Source organism: Stegodyphus dumicola, chromosome 4 (assembly GCF_044657685.1).
Source record: "Stegodyphus dumicola isolate Sdum_Otavi_A_Nest chromosome 4, ASM4465768v1".
Taxonomy (NCBI): domain Eukaryota; kingdom Metazoa; phylum Arthropoda; class Arachnida; order Araneae; family Eresidae; genus Stegodyphus; species Stegodyphus dumicola.
The window spans coordinates 164508971-164526717 of NC_140771.1; the positions used below are offsets into that span (position 1 = coordinate 164508971).

General features: G+C 32.3%; 1 protein-coding gene across 1 annotated transcript in view; it reads left to right on the plus strand.

The window, feature by feature from the left end:
* Nucleotides 1–1450: 1450 nt before the first annotated feature.
* Nucleotides 1451–17747, plus strand: part of LOC118184765 (uncharacterized) — a 272848-nt gene continuing 256551 nt past the window's right edge. The window contains exon 1 of the mRNA XM_035354483.2: nt 1451–2057. Within this exon, the coding sequence (XP_035210374.1) occupies nt 1955–2057 (103 nt within the window). The 5' untranslated portion in view covers nt 1451–1954. The remainder of the gene's footprint in view (nt 2058–17747) is intronic.

Consider the following 17747-nt stretch of genomic DNA (forward strand, 5'->3'; position numbering starts at 1 on the left):
ATTTGGAAAACAATAAGTCATCTACACTACCGAATCATTACATATATGTAATGAAGTTTAGTGAAATCATATGTAGATTGTAGTATCTCTTGTATAATGTAACATGAAAGGCCCCAAGAACGCACAGCTTTGCCGGAAAAATAAGGTTACAGAAGCAAGTCCATTTAACACTGAGGTAGATGGCGCCAAGCTGACAATGGTTTTCGCGATTAATTTTCTCGTCATATTGACCAGAAATCGCCAAAAGTCGCCACATCCTGCGACCATTTGGAGATACTTCAGTCCTATACCTATGTAACTGCAGTGGCGTAGCGAGGAGGGTGGGGGTGTATGTTGACCCGGGAGCCACTCGCAGAGGGGGGCGTCAAATGGTCTCCAAACAAGATTTTCATCATATCACCGTGTTGTTTTCGGGGAAGAACTCCAAAAACGTATTTTGCCTCGGAAGCCAGTTATGCGCGCCACTCCACTGTGTAACTGTAACCTTTTCGACCCTTTTGTAGCAGTAACTTTATTCGCCGCTATGTGATTATATATGCCTTAATGCTGTGTCCCACCTTCCCTAAAGTTTTGTCGTTACATTTTTTAGACACGCTGTAGAATACCGCCGAGAGCAACAGTTTCAGCTTTAGCTCAGACTGAGAGTATTGAGAAATCATTGTGAGAGTTTAAGCATTTGAAGCTTTTTATACTGTTTAGTGTTTAATGTTCTTAGCAGTTTGAAGTGGTAACTACTGATTGTGCTCTGTCACACTGAAAAAAGCTACGCGAGTACTTTTATCAAAAGTACCTGAATTGTAAACCGTTCCTTTTCGAAAATTAAATTTCATCAAGCTCTCATTGGTACTGTGTCCATTCAATCCATTACGAACCCTTACGCACGTAAAAATACCAAATAATCAAACGGAACTGGAACATAACATACTGAAATAACAAATTTTGCTAATTACAATATTGCTGCGTATGCTTATAAAAATTATAAATATGGTAGGTCAGAATGATTACAGAATAAAATTTATTTCAAGTTTATATCAGTCAGATATATTAAATATTCAAAAATCAAAAGACACAGCTAGGCAATTTCCCCAACGAATCGTTTGTAACAAACATTTACAGCAAGTGAAGTAACAACAGTTTCTATTTTGGTACGACAAGAAGTTTGCATTTACAAAAAAATGTTTCGAAGTGTTCAAAATTTTTAAATTTTGCTTAATAATTTACAAAATGGATTTCTTAAATGGCTCAAATTTAAAAAACAATATTTAGAACAATAGAAAAAACGGACGCTATACTGATTCTTATATTCTTCTATTCAACGAAAATAAAACTCTTGAGCCCACACCTGCCTTACCGCCACTTGCCTAATATTTGACTACACCGTAGGGGGGCGTTGCGAGCGAGTGCGCTCGCCAACGGCCCACACCGGACCGCGGCGGCAGACGATCGAGCGAGCGCGTCACCCCCGGCGCAAGAAAAACCAACCGGCCGAGGAGAAGAAGGAAGAAGCACTTTCGGCTGTTGACCTTCAAAAAGAGGAAAAGAACGCCGAACAAGAAAGAGAAAGCGAAAAAAAAGAACAAGTGGTGTTCGGTTGTGGAGTCACGTGAGCAAGTTCAGGGTTTCTCTTTCTCTCACTAGTTTCGCCGCTCGGAACAACGAGAGATCGCTTAGTGTGTTTGCTTGCTCACGTGCCTGCCGCTCGCTCGTTTATAGAAAAGTGCTATCTGTCTATCTAGCGTGCGGATCATGTAGTTATTCTCGTCTGCTTTAGGATACCACTAAGGAATGTCGCGTTTCTTTGGTGACCCTCTGAGGCCGGTGCGTGGAATGAGTATCATCGAACGTTAGGGAGATTTTCGTAAAATTCTATCTACCTGGCGAATATCGCCCAAGGAATTCTAATTGCGTGTGTGGACAATAAAAATAGTCGGAACTCGAAAAGTGGCCGAAGAAGATGGGTTTATCTTATCGTCTGCCATACAGAACTGTTGGTGTGTTTGGAGTCATTGGTTTGTGGATCATCTGTCTTGCGCCGGCCGTTCGTAGCAATCCGTTACGTAAGTTTGTTTCCCTATTTGTTTACTTTTCGTTCGGAAAAATCGCTTGAGAGTGCCCGAAAATTGCATTTCGAATTCTCTGCCCCCGCTGTCTTTTCTTCTACTTGAATGAATTATTTTTTTTATATATTTTTAACTTTTATTTATTTTGATTAAATTTACAGAATAATCTAAAAAAATTACCAAATTCTTTCATATAATGAATGGGATTTGAACGGAATGCATCTGAATGTGAGCTTTCAGAAATCTTGTTTTATGGCTAAATCTGAAGAATCGTCTGTAAAGTTTTCGGAGGTTCTTTCCCTCCCCTCCTTCCCTCCAATTCTAAAGAATCGTCCTAAAACTGCTTCAAGAAAGTCACATTCTGTTTCGAATTTCTGCTTTAGAAATGTCTAAATTTATGGAATCATTTGTGAAATCGCCTAAGATGTTATTTCGAACTCTGTGTCTTAGCTGAACCTGAAAAGTGCATGAACTCTTATTTTTATCCCTAAATCTTAAATGATTTTACGTTGTAACTGTAAATATACACTCTTGGAACTGTTTGATTGAAAGTAACTTTTATTAATAATTTGAGACAGTATTTACATTACACACACTTTGATCAATTCGTATTAATATTATGAACACTTCAACTAATTTTTTCATTATAGGCAGTTACATCTAGCTTAATTCTCAATAATAATTATTCATATTTCTTTCACTCAGATTGATTTTTACCCATTATTTGTATTATGGACTATATTTGTTATAAATACTTTGGATACATTATTAAATTCTGTTTCACGTCATGAATATATATGTGTTGCTATACATTTATTAATATTGCAAAATCAGTTTCATGTTTACATATATATATGTTAGATTTATTATCTGCATAATTTGTATAGTTACTTGAAGTTACGAAGGTTTTGAAAACTTCATACCTTTAACATATTTTTTTTTTTTTCCCAATATTCTTGGCTTTCATTTTTTGGTCACATGAAAGAACTTTTCACTCAGATTTTTATTATACTCCAGAAAGAAATTGGCTTTTGGTAAAAGCATTGCATTAAGTGAAAGTTTATATTGAATCAATCGCTTTTGATGCGAATTAACAATTATTTATTTTTTCTTCCATAACTTAACTGCATGTCATGTAAAGTGGCTTTTGCGAAAAATAATTTATTTACGTAATGTTTTTAAATAATTAATCGCTTTTACTGACGTATGTTAAACAGATAAATGTATTTTCTCTAAAAGGATCCCTTCCTGTTTCCATAAAAAGTGAGATGTTCATTACTGTCCTTTTTTAATAGGTGAAAGTTTGGATAAGACCTTTTTGATGACTCTTGCACAAAGTGTCAGTGTTTAAGATAACGTAATTTTCGAAACAATGGCGACTCTTTTCATAGAAAATTATTTTAATTAGTGACATTTCAAAAAAAAAAAAAAGTCGTGGTTAGTTTTACATAAGTATTTTTCATTAATTGAATTGTCTCAGTTTTATGTTGACTTTTGTACATATTTTGATCAATGTAGTTTAAATAAGGATTTTTATATATACTTTTTCACATACCTTAAGAAAAATTAGCTTAAAGGATATTATGATAATTTTATGGTGACTTCTGCACATAATCAGAGTCGCTGACATTTTGAAGGTATAAATATTTTAATCCAATAAAAGATTTAAAAAAAAAAAAAATAGTAGTGCTGTTTTTGCCAATTATTTTAATACAGTTTCGGCAAAAATATTTTTAGATTTTTGCACATGTTATATTCAATGCTACAATTGCAAGAAATTTTATGATGATTTTTGCAGGTATTATAATTTTAATGAATATAATTTTTAGAAACCTGTTTTGTGGTAAATTACAGATTGCTATACGGAATACCAGTTAAAAAATCTGAAAAGGTTCTGTTTTTTTGACGCCCAAAAGTTTCTATTAAAGTTTAATATGGTTCATTAGTAGATATTACCGATAGAGATGGTCCAAATGGAATAGCGAAACATTTTGTAGAATATTACATTAATATGCATCTAGACTAAAATGGGAAAGTTATATATCTTCTGCCTATCTAAAAAGTGAAAAATATGTAATGTTATAAAAATATTTAATTTTTTTAATTAGATGTGTCATAAATTAAATGCACTTTTATTTAAATCAATCAGGTTAAAATGCAAAAACAAAAAAATACGATATTATTAAGAACTGCCATCCGTTGCTTTGAAATAGTTTAATTTGCCAATTTAATAATACATTAAATATGAAAAATTTTATCTTACGTTTTTTCGAATAGTTACAGACTCGAATAAAAAGTGAAAAAACGCAAAATCGTGTTTCCAGACTAACAACTCTTTTGGACTAAAAACTGCGAAATCATTTGCATGTGATGTAATTTTAATCAATACACTATTCCTGGGGGAAGGAGGATAAAAATGTCATAATTTTGCCAAATGTAATTTTGATGATGATGACAGTTGTCGCAAAGAACTGCAGTCTGTATAAACTTTTGTGTAAATTATTTCAAATGCAAAACATTTTGCTTATTTGATAGCTTGCAGACATTTTAAACTATGAAAAGGATAAGAATTTCTGACGTTTTATACTGTTAAAGGTAATTCCTTGTTTAATATTTGTAGTAAATTTTTTTCGAATTCAAGTCCTTAAATGTTTTCGAATTTCTCGCATCTTTCCCTTCTTCATACACAATAATTATTATTAGCATTTTTAATTCAAGCTAAATTTGAAATCTATGTGATTTTATTGTAAAACAAAATTAAGAATAAAGTTTTTCTAGCGCAATTGTCTTCATTATAAAGATACACGTAAAATGCAGTGAATGAAGGCAATAAATATATTTCCTGAATCTTGAATCCTTAACCTTCTCAATGTAAATGACGTTTTCTTTGTCTGTTACTTAAAAAGTGCTTGAGTGACAATTTATCATTTAACATTTTAATTAATGTTTATTTTAAGTTTATTTAATATCCTACGTTTGCCCAAAACCTTTTAAAATCTAAACAAGTGCAGAGAAGAGACAGTATTTCAAGCGATAACACGGAGAATCTTTACATTACACACTAAATTCACTCCAGAAAATTAAAAGCGAGGTAATCAAGATAGCCAGGAAATGATAATACTGAAGCAACGGTCTGAAAGTATAATCATCGCTTCTTTTTATTTTTAACAGATGCCTTTGCTGGACGGCAATGAAACTAATCTTTAAAAAATAATAACCATTTTTAGACTAAGATTCAGCAGATTCGGATGACGAAGACTCAGTTTTTCAAATCTCGAAGATTCGTAGGGCTCAAGTATCTAAGCATTCCATCCCATTAAAAATGCTCACCACCGGCAAGATCACTGAACATTGGGCTACATGGCAACTTTTGTTGTTTTCAAATTTGCAACAGGTCCCAGCAGAGGTCGAGCGGTAAAGTCATTGAATACTGGTAGTTCGACCTGAGGTCGATTCCGAGCAAGCGAACCGACTGCATTGGCATTTTTGTAATTTTAACCATGTTTAACCTGGATACGAGACAGTTTTCCTCATAAAGTCAAGAAGAAGCCATCCCTTCCCTTAGGCAAATAGCTTTCGAGTGTTTAGCCATAATCAAATAAACTACACCGTAGGTGTAACGAGGTATACGAAACTGTTTTTCTGAAAAATGTCTTCTACACTGGCATCTCAACCCTTAGGAAGGTATGCTTTGCCATTATATAAATAATTCATTCCATCGTAATCCGTAAAAAATTTTCGTCAAACGTTTCAACAGGAAAATTTGAAAATGTTAGTTTTATTGACGACTCATTGATGCACTCAATAAGAAAAGGCTACTTACGGAAAATCCCGTCGATCACAAGAGAAGGCCCCAATTAAAAAAAAATTACAAAAATACAAGGGAAAAAAAACGTTCTATTCTTATTTTTCTTTCAAATTTATTATCATTTATTTATGTTTAATTTTCCATTAAAAATTTCCATTACTTTTTATTAAGGTGATATACTGTAAAAGAAATTATTTTCGCTAGGTTGTAATTTTCGCGAGAAAATATGTCTTGCGAAATACTTTTTTTTTTTTCGCCTCAAATAATAATAAAAAAATCAGAAATTTTTCACTTGCCAAATTTCGCGAAATCACCGATATCTTCATTTTCGCGAAAATGCGGAATAGAGGGGGGGAAGGAGTCTTTACTCAAAAAGAATAATCAACACGTGTAATGAAGATTACACCAAACCCAGCGTGTTTAAAAAGACTTTTCCATTTTTGGCGAAAGATCGCGTAGTTTGGCGTCTTTTCTTTAATAGGCAAAAATGGTTTACGAGATTTTCCATAAGTACTAGAAAGCGTTATGAATGTTGCAATTTCATTTGCATCTGAATTACCGATAGCAATTTGCAATGACATTAAATGCCACACTGTTTCATTAACTGTTTAAAAAATTTGTAAGAGTTTTCGACAAGTAAATGTTTTGCACATTCTTAAAAATTTTCAAAACGGTACTTTGCGCATTTCCGTGAACAAATTTTTCCCAATTAGGGACGAAGACACGCATCAGTTTTAAAAATTTCTCCATGAAAGCATCCGTCGCCATAGGCACATAGCCCTCGAGTTGTTTTGCATTAATCAATTAACTAATCCGTAAACTTTGAATGTTGGCGCGTATTCTAACACTTACAGATCGCCAAAGGTAATATCGGGTATTCAGCTACACTTTGAAATTTCAATAACTGTATTCTTTTGCTAAGGAACATCAGTAAAGCTAATCTTTTTGTAGGTGTGAATTAAAACAATTAGAAAGATTGGAATGACGAAAAAGAACGCTATGATCGAATTTTATCAAGCTTCGCATGATTTAACTATATGGCACACCGTTGGGCTGGATATTTTCATATTTCTTCAAACGTTTCTTTGGCGTCAGAAAGTCCATGCAGAACGCACGGACACTTTGGGTTATCCTCCTATTTATTAAATCTTTCCTCTAAGATTTCTCGTGCTTTAGATCAATTAAGGCATACTTCAGCGGTAATATACATTAAGAAATATGTTTACTTGCCTGCTACTCTACTCGCGAGCATTCTTTGTGAGAAATGTGTAATATGAAGTACTACTGTATTTTCGAATTTATTGCTGTTGCGGAGAGCTAATTTTCTTACATCGTATTTAGACTCAATTCCTGTTATCAAATAAATCGATTTATCTGATTATTTTATCCTACTTCTTCACGAAATTTTTAAATGATCGAAGTCGGATAACTGGATTTCCACCGTAATTTCAAATCATTTCATGCTTTGTTGCTCGCACTTATCAGAGAGTTAACGCGACTGATCTTTTTATTCATGTTTTGCATTTCGTAAGTGAACTTCCTGACTGTTATTCTCCGCTTTGAAATAAGTATTTGGTTAGAAATGCAGGGCATCGTATTATGCATTGTATGCAGTTTCTGATTTTATCTAAGAAATTTGAACTATTATCACTTAGATCCAGTAACAGCACTTTCGTATGACTCCTAGCGCATATATCGAAAAAGCATTTTTAGAGGAATTTTGAGAATTTGCTCCTTTAGAATACTTGCAAATAATTCTTTTCACGTTTAGTACCACATTATGCAACCGTCGCAATTAACAACCGCACAGACTGGAAAATTGTTGATTCTGAATGCTGTTGCCACGCTAAACGTTAAAGATTATTCGTTACTTATAGCTAATCCCTTGCTTATAGGAAACTTTGCTATTTAAGATAAAAGTATGCATATTCTTAATAATTTTTGTCTTCAGTTTTTAAATCTTTCAGGTTACTTAAATTCTTTCTCCCCTTTTTCTCCTTTTTTTAATTTCATGCCATAATTTAAAATTATCTGTTTTATTTGGCATAGTTTGCTTTCCCCTATCTAATCCGGGAATCATGTTTCTTTGAGAAAACATGATTCCCGGATTGATGATTCCGGATGATGAAACATGATTTTTAATCCGGGAATCATGTCTGCACAAAGCTATCCTTTCCAATTAGCTAATAATTCTTGTATGCTTTGCTGCATTCAGTTTAACAATACATACCGTCATACCAGGAAAACTTTATTTCATGCAACAAAATTTTATTACTGTTTAGCAACCGATCTTAAAATATGAAAAACCGGTAGGTTTCTACACCATGCGGTGGTGCGATTTCGAAAGGACTATACATTGGAAAATTTGTTTGGAAGTAAAATGTATAATTCGTATTAGTAAACTAGTTACAACATAATTTTTTCGTGAAATAGATTAAAATTTAGAATAATGGGTACTCTTCTATTATCAGGACCGGATTCTGAAACTTATGTATGTATATGAATATATTATGTGTACGTATATATACATGCATACATGAACATATACATGCATGCATACATTTCTGGACTAGGCTGTGATAACATAAAAATATCGAATAATGAATTTAGTTTTAAATATTAGTCTAACGTGGTTCCACTTTGCATTTAACAAAATGCTTTTAAACGCAATGAAAATAAAATTAGCAATTAATATGCATGTAATCTTTTATATTAGATAAAACTAGTAATGAACGGTTCACAAACTTAAAGCAAAGTTAAATATGATTAATACTATTCAATTTAAATTAGTTGGAAACTTGTGAATTAATAATTTAATTGTAAATTAACTTTACTGTTAAAGATCATTCAAAATTTAATTGTAAATTAGTTTTACCGTTAAAAATCAATTACATTTTCACCAAATGCTTTATACAAATCTTTTGATGTTTTGAAAATATTTCAGATCCAATTAAAATTAATCAGTTAAATTACTTTGAAAATCAGCTGCGAAGACAAGGAATTTGTACATTTTAAACTTCATTAAAAAATAACTTTGTCACCTTAGCTGTTTTAAGTGGCCAAAAGTATTTTCGTAACAATTTCTTTGACACTCGGTTATCAACACTTTATTTCCATTTGTAAATGTTGATCTAAATTCAACAAATTAAAACCGGGAGATCAGGAGATTTAATGAAAGATGTGAGGAAAAATCTGGGAATCTACTTTTTTTGCAAGTAAAAGTGTCATTTCCGTAATTGCATTGGATCTTTCGCACAATGGATAAACAATGTTTTAGCAGTCCCACCATAAATATATCTCTCGGACTAATTATTTTAATAAACAAATAATGAAACAGACTGACACTGACAAATTACGATTTTCTAAACATATAAGATGCTTTCTCCACGCCAAAGGCTCATAAGTGTTATTGGTTAATTATTATAAATATTATTACTCCATGATGTAAAAAGTTTATAGAAGCGGGTTTAATTTATATCCCTGTGCTACATATTAAGCGTGTTTTATATTTGGATGTTTTACGTTGTAGAAAACTACACGTGCCAAACAGTTTTCTGCAGAAAGTAATAGCATGTACCAACTTCGTAGTTTCAGAGAAAAAATAGACTATTCATCATCAGCCGAAAGACTGATGACAAATAGTATTCTTTCTAAATGCAAGAATACATCTGTAAGTTAGGTTATTTCAATCGGAATCAAACATAACAATTCATAAAGAGTTTTATTTAAAAACAAGAGTACTGATGCAGATACAGTTAGTTACAACTAGGCGGTACAACCTGACTTTCACCATAAGTCCTACAGCTATATTCCTACCGGACTAACTGTACAGCTCCTCTCAATTTTATGGAGGGCATCCCGGAGGACGGTTCAAAGGCTTTTCCCACTCCTTCCTCTACTACCAACCTCTACTGTTTTGAGAACTTGCATGCCGCACGGACACTATACCGATTCGGCCGACAGAATGCTGATACAAGAGATACTGACACATTTAATTTAACATTAGTCAATAAGTGCAATAATCATTCGTGTATATATTTTTTGACAGAAAATTGCTTGGCGTGTGTTCTCCTATGACATAAAATACCTTTAAATTATACCAATCAAATGTGTGAAGGAAAACTTTACGTTTATTGCTTTTGAGTCACTCAGACTCGCAGGCAATTCTGGATAAACAAAAGATTACGATCTTCCGTCGCATTGGCCAGCAACATTCTGGGAATTAGCTAATTTCAAGGTCGCGTGGAAAGTAAATTAAAAATCTTGTCTTTTGGGACATCAAAACTTTGCAGGTGACTTAGCTGATAAATGACGCATTAGGCTAATGCAAAGTTCTTAACAGCAAAACTAGCTTCTCAGAAAGTAAGGCTAAAATTTCTGTTTGTACTTCCCATCTCGAGCGAGGAGCTAATGTTGTCCGCTAGAGTAACGAAGCCGAACTGAACCTAAGAAAAAGTGGTTGCTCTTCACTAGATTCGCCTAATGATCCTTCATCGCAGAGGGAAGGCGCAGGGAGGGGAGATATGATGGCTCCAGAAGAGCGTGACAAAACTGTGTTACACAGCTCTGTAATTTAGAATGCATTTGGAGAGAAAAGATATGATAGAAGGTCATGCCTGCGACGTCCTCCGCCCCAGTAGCTTGTATTCCTCTGTATTCGGAAATGACAGTGTTTGCGATAAACTGAGTCAATATTAGCGGATACCAATCGTCCTGCGAAATTGGCAATTGTCCGTGCCGATTGCAGAGATTGCGAAGCAGTGTGGAAATTGATTGAAAAATATATAAAGAATTGAAGGAAAATATGGCGTAGTTTCGGAGTTTTTATGAATAGAGGGCGGGAAAAAAAGTACAGTCAACTTCCGATTAAGCTGAGCAACGGGATAATGTTAACCATTAGCTCAAAATCAGGCTTTAATATGAGGGCATTTAAAGTAACGCAGGAAAGAGTGATAAAAGATATAATTAATAGAAAAATACTATTAACAAAGTACCTGTATTTTCGAACGGTTTAACATGGAGAATAAATTCGTTTGATCATATAACGTAAATCAGCTTCGAAGAGGGAAAAACATTTTATGAAATACACTTATGCTATAAATATTAATATTGGTTAATCTTTGGATTATAGTAACTTGGCGATTTTTTGGCGAAACTTTGGCAACCAACCCTGCTACAGCAACCTGCTAGTTTTGTTTTGGATGCCATTTTGTTTTCACGAAGTAGAGGCATGTTTTTTTTTTTTTTTACTCAACATTTTTTTCCAACAATCTGCTAGCCGAATTACGCTTATACTAGAACTTTTATGGAACAAAAATGCTTAATCATGACGAAGATTAGGTGCGAAATTGGGAGAAAGTGCAGAATCGCAAACTGCTTGCCGCGTTTTTAAGAATGGCAGATACACGGTATCATCCATGTACACGTCGACCTATTTTCACTTTAAAAAAATCCCAGAATTGCACAAAAATGGCATTGCGCACACTCTTGACTTTATCCATGTACGCTACTAAAGTCCTAGCTAGTAACTTTTATCGCCTTACCAAAATGTCGCCAAACTACCTGTTACCATATTCCAAAGATTAGCCTTAATATTTTTATAGCGCTTAAAATTTTAAAAAGACTTTTGAGAGTGCAGCGATTAACTTCAAGTTAAAAAAGAATGCAAATCATGAAATTTGTCTAAAATCGGTTCGAAATGCATAATTCTGATTATTAAATTAGGCGTAGCATGATTTTGATTTAAAGTATATTAAATTCATTGTTTTATTTTAATTGTAATTTAAGGTACTTCATTTGGCTTATCTCATTTCATTTCGTAGATTTCTTAAAACTTTATGTTTATATTTAATGAAAATATTTTACAAAAGAAACACTTTTATTTATCAGAGTGCTTTGAAACGCGGTGAAAATAAAATTAATAACTACTGTGCATATAAACATGCAAATAAGCTTATCTGTATCCATGAAAACTCCAGAAGAGAAGAAAACCTTTTATGAAGCATGATATCTACATGTTATCTTTTTGTTCTTAGTTCTATTGTTTGTAACCTCTGTTTATAAAATTTTAGGTCTTTGTAACTCTTTGCCTAGCCATTGAAAAAAAAATAGCGGATGAATCATCGCGGAGAAAATAATGAAGGCCAGAACGTCATCATACAACACATCGTGGAAGAAAAGAAAACAAAGAGAAAACATCTGAGTTCTCAAATATCGCGATATAAAACATCATCATAAAGTGTATCGTGATAAAATATAAAGCACTTACAAATCATTGCATGACGATAATATTGCAGACATGCGTTTTTCAGATTTTAGAAGTGGTAAATGTATATTGGCATAACGATTTGGGAGCTAAAGAAGGAATGAGGTATACTTTTACCTCTATACTTCATATTTTGGATCAATTAATAATTTTTTGCTAAAAAAGCAAGAAGGAAATTCCAAACATTGAAAATGAGTATAAAATTATTTAATTATTTCTACATGTAGCAGTTAATAGAATTTTAAATTTATGTATTTAATTATCAAACATCATTATTTAATTAATCTCTTTTATAAAGTTGCAATAGTAGTTTTTCATTAAAAAATATTTAAAAAAATTAGGAACGGGAACATGAGTAACCGCATTTCACTTTGTCAATCTGTAACACTATTAGTAAAAATTAAATCTTACTTTGTTTCAATTAGTTAAATAATTTTAATATATGTAATCCCATTTACTTACGTTTCTGTTAACATTAAAAAATTTAAAAAAATTTGTTCTATTTACAGCAGTATACAGAACTAATTTTATAAATATTTTTAATTCTTGAATTCCTTACTTTTTCAGAAAAAAATTATTTGTTCAAAAATATAAAAGTAAAAATATTCCTAATTCCTTCTTCTCACAAATCATTACGCAGATTTGTATTTTTGAATCCTAAAAAAGGCATGTCTGATATTATCGTCAGGCGATGATTTATATCTGCTTTATATTTATATGTTTTTGAATCGCTTTATTTTCAGCGACGATGGTTTCATATTACGTTGCTTTGTCAGCGACGTTTTCGTTTGTGATGTTTTTGGCGCGGTGTTTTCTCCTGTAATCCTACTCAGTATATATGCATACGATACCTGCATAACCTTTTCCGTACGGCCATAAACTAATCATAAAGTAATTTCTCCAACTACTCCGTGTTTATGAAAAATCAAATAGTCAAATAATATAAAATTTTCTTTTCCCAATTTTAAATCTCATCTAATTCTTTTCCCCATTTGAACTGTTCTTTTAATATGCCAGCTTCGAAAAATTTGACACTTTTTTTTCTTTTGTTTTTATTGTAAACTTTAATATTTTACGCAATAGTAAGTGTTTCCTTTTGATCAATAGACCGAGGTTCATATCCCGCGAGCGGCTAGTTTTCATGGTTTTCTCCATGTATAACGTATACGAGCCAGTTTCCCTTAGAACGTTCTCCACGAAGGCATTCTTCTCTTTAGGCAGATGGACCTCGAGTGCTTTGCTACAGTCAAATAAACCAATAACATCAGAAGGAATGCATCTATACAAACTTTGGTTGTTGATAGACGATTAAATTTTATGATATCACAAAACAAACATACTTAGCTTTTTCTTTCATCGAGGACATTTCGTTGCTATTCCTTTTTGACATTTACTTCATGGTGGAAAAATCTATAAAAGTAGGTCTAAAACCTTTAAAATGATAAAATTTTTACATTTACGTTTTGCCCGGTCGGTCTTCGTAACGTAAAACTTTCGTAACGGGGGAAAGACATTTTGTTTACCCTGTATATCAAAATCATAATTTTTGAGAGAATAAGAAGTTTTATTTCTAGGTACAGAACCTTTTTTATGAGAGTTCATTACATTAGCCCTCATTCCAATAAAATGTGTCTTGTCAAAATAAAAAAAAATTAACAAAAGTCCCTGATTTTCGATTACAGAATTAACAACCTCTTTAACTAACCAAAAGTCAACACTTCGATGATCACTGCCTCCAAAAAAAATAACTTATAAAGTTTGTTGTTAGTAACAATATTTTCCAATATGTTTCCATGCAAGCCTTCACTTAAGACGGTATTTTCATTTCATCTACCCGCTTCAGAACTTTGAAAGTTCTGGGCAGTGATGTGGAACAAGCGATATCTTAAACGGTCGATATGTAGCGGAAAATGCTTCTCGACATCGTGTATTCACGGCTTTTGGATTTTCTGTCATCGTATTCTCTCTCTTATTACTTTGGTTTATTATTTTGTTACCTCATCGCCTGAAAGATAAAAATCAGGGATTTCGTGATCGCCCGATGAAGAATTAATTTGAATGCAGATTTCGTCTAACGCGTGGTTGATGTTCATTGAACAATTTTTATGTCAAAAATATTGATAAATATTGGATTTTAACAAGCTTCATGACTCAAATTTGTGCATAGAAGCTAGGGGTAAATGCAAAGCAATGTTTTCGACACAAGGGATATAATATACCAGAATCTTCTCATACTACAACTATGGCTTCATTCCGTCTTAGCATAATTGCCTTAAAGTCCGTTTTAGCATAATTGTCTTCCTGAGTTTAATGTAAAATGCTCTTTTACATTAAACTCAGGAATTCTCCAGTAAATTTTCTTTGTGATGCTGTACAACCTATGGACAGTGAACATTTAAACATGTGCTTTATATTTGATGGTTTTCTAGTGTCTTTGTGTTACTTGATAATTAGTAATGAAACGTTATCTTATGTGACTTTAGATAACACTACCATACAATTATTATCTACAAATGTTGTCATTGCTTAAAAAAGAAAAGCTTAAATTTATTTCCCACGTGGGCAAGTTTTCAGAAATGTTACTATTCAAAGTTACGTTAAGATCTTTAGCAAAATTTCACTTTGTAATTTATCCTTCAAAATAAAACTGTTAAATTGAGAGTTGTAAAAGTAATAAACTCATTTCTTAAAGTTTTATCTTTTTATTTTTTAGTAGTTCAGCATAACTGTCAGAACTTTCATAAGTTACTCGAATAAAAAAGAAAATTACACCTATTCAGGAAAACCCTTTTACTAACAACAAAATATTAAACTTCTAATTTTTCTGACTGTTTCGGAAATAAATCCCTTTATATTTATTTTTAAATTTCACTTAAATAATTTAAATTGAATTTTACTATTAATTAAATTACTATATTAAAATTAAATTTCTGTTAAATTATTTTAGAATTTACTTCATTAAGTTTTATTTACATTTGCAAAATAGAACAAATTGCCTGCTCTTTTATATTTATTTTGAAATGCTTCTTTCCATTAATTAAATTTTTTATTCATCTATTAAACCGTATATTTTCGGTCAACGGGGCGCCATTTAGCGTCAAACATAAAACCTGGAGCGAAATCTAATTAGCTGGCAACCGTAAAGATATGTGGAGCTTCATAAAATGAATGATTATTTTAATAAATTCAGAATAAGAAATAGGAAAAAAAAAAAAAAAAAAAAGAGATAAATATAAACTAAATTTTGCACAGATTAATTCAGATTACAGAGAAGGCATAAAGCTGCCGATTTCATTTATCAATGCCGAAAACATTTGCATTTTCTGATGCAATAATTAATACCAAATGAATTCGATGAGATTAGAGTCTAGATGGTGACAGCCAGTGCCGCGCTTATATTTATTATGCCATTTTGCCCTTGGCATTCCATATACGGATCAGAAAGTTGTCTCTAACTTACAGGTGTTTATATCTGGCAGCAACAAATTCATGCAGTAAATAACTGAAATCTGAAGGCTAAATTTCGGAACTGATATTCATCCGCCCTGCTTATTATCAGTGACGCGAATGAATAGCACATAATGAGACATAAACAAAATACCACATTTGATATTTTGGCCCACAATTACGAGTGACAGGAAAAAGAACATAAGATCTTCAATTGATTAAACAATGTTCATTTAATTTATGAGAAAACCATGTAATATCTCAGCATAGGACGACCGAAAGTTCGTCCCATGCTGAGATATGGTTTGTCCCGTGCCGTCTTTCTTGCTACCTGAAATAGTTCATTCGCTTGGGGATCTTGTGAACCATTACGATAATACCGAGTTTCTCCAAAAATAAAATTAGCTTTTTTATTCACTTTTGCTTCAAAAGACGTACTAGGCCCTTATGAGTCAGTAATTTAAATTCTTCTGGGGATATGTCTAACTGTGGTGCTGTTACAAAGACAGTTGCTCAATCTTTGCTTTCTGTCAGCAATCCATTCGCAGATCATACCTTCCAATTCAGGAAATAGTAGTTGCTTACTTGGTCCGTAACTGCACTTTTTAGAATTTCTCTCGTCCACTGTTGACTGAGATTTGTATTCTGATCTCCATTTTTGAAACGTGCAAAGATCCAACTTCTTTTCGGAGGAAGCGTAAAGTCCTTCCCTAGGAATTCCCCATATATATATATAATAATATAACAAACAAATATTGAAATATAACAAAGAAAACACCTGTTATCAATTAGAATAAAGCTGCAAATTAAAAACAAAAATCTGAACTGAATAAAGGAAATAATTGCATTTAACAGAATTTTTGTAATAATAAAATCATCGGGACATAATTGCATTTAACAGAAGTTTTGTAAAAGAATTATTTCTGTATGGTAGGAAAAGTTTCCCGAAAGCTAATTGTAAAAAATCTTAGTCAGGAAAATATTTTAAAATGAAAACTTCTATGCAAGAACATTAAACATTATCGAAATACGAAATTTGAAAGCAGATATACTTTAAAATAGAAAATTATGCATTGTGAAAGGAATTTCTTAAGGAAAAAAAATCTTGAAATTTTTAAAAGACAAATGCAGAATAAGAAATAAGAAAAAAAAAGAGATAAATATAAACTAAATTTTGCACAGATTAATTCAGATTACAGAGAAGGCACAAAGCTGCCGATTTCATTTATCAATGCCGAAAACATTTGCATTTTCTGATGCAATAATCAATACCAAATGAATTCGATGAGATTAGAGTCTAGATGGTGACAGCCAGTGCCGCGCTTATATTTATTACGCCATTTTGCCCTTGGCATTCCATATACGGATCAGAAAGTTGTGTCTAACTTACAGGTGTTTATATCTGGAAGCAACAAATTCATGCAGTAAATAACTGAAATCTGAAGGCTAATCTGAAGCAGATGAGTTAAAATACATTTAATTCACTATATTTCAAGTTGCTGTTACATTGTTTATATTTTTTTGTTTTAATTTTCAGTTTTATTCTAATTGATAATAGGTGTTTTCTCTGCTATATATTTCTCACTTGGATCTGTATATTTTATCTTCGTTTAAAATCGAAATGGAGATTGGTTGCAGCATTAAAGAGAAAACTTTCCTAATTAGAAATGATTTCAAGGGTGTAAAATTAAAGTTAATCTTATCTTGCAAAAAATACAATCCAAATGTTTAATTTTTACCGTCAGTTCCATAACCAGTTTGTATGTGGGGGGAAGGGATGGCGGGAATTAACTGTGAAAAGAAATAATTTAGTCATGTGTATAGAAATGTGCTTCATTGCGGAAAAATGACTAAAAATCCCAAATTATTAGTCTATAACAGCGTTTCTTAAATGTTTTTCATTCGGGACGCTAGATATTAAATGTGGGATAAAAGTATAAAAATAAATATTTCCCGTAAAAAAATTAATTAATTTGGTAAACAATATACATATGAAAAGAAAAAGTAATTGGATTTGCTTCAAGTATAAAAATTTAAAGAAAGGAAGTCACATTTTAATCAGACGGGTGTTTTTGTTTTTTTGCTGCAGAACAAATTAAATTTTGGTGGAATATTTGACACTGTTAAACATCCCATAAATATGTCTTGACGGCAGAAAAACATGTAA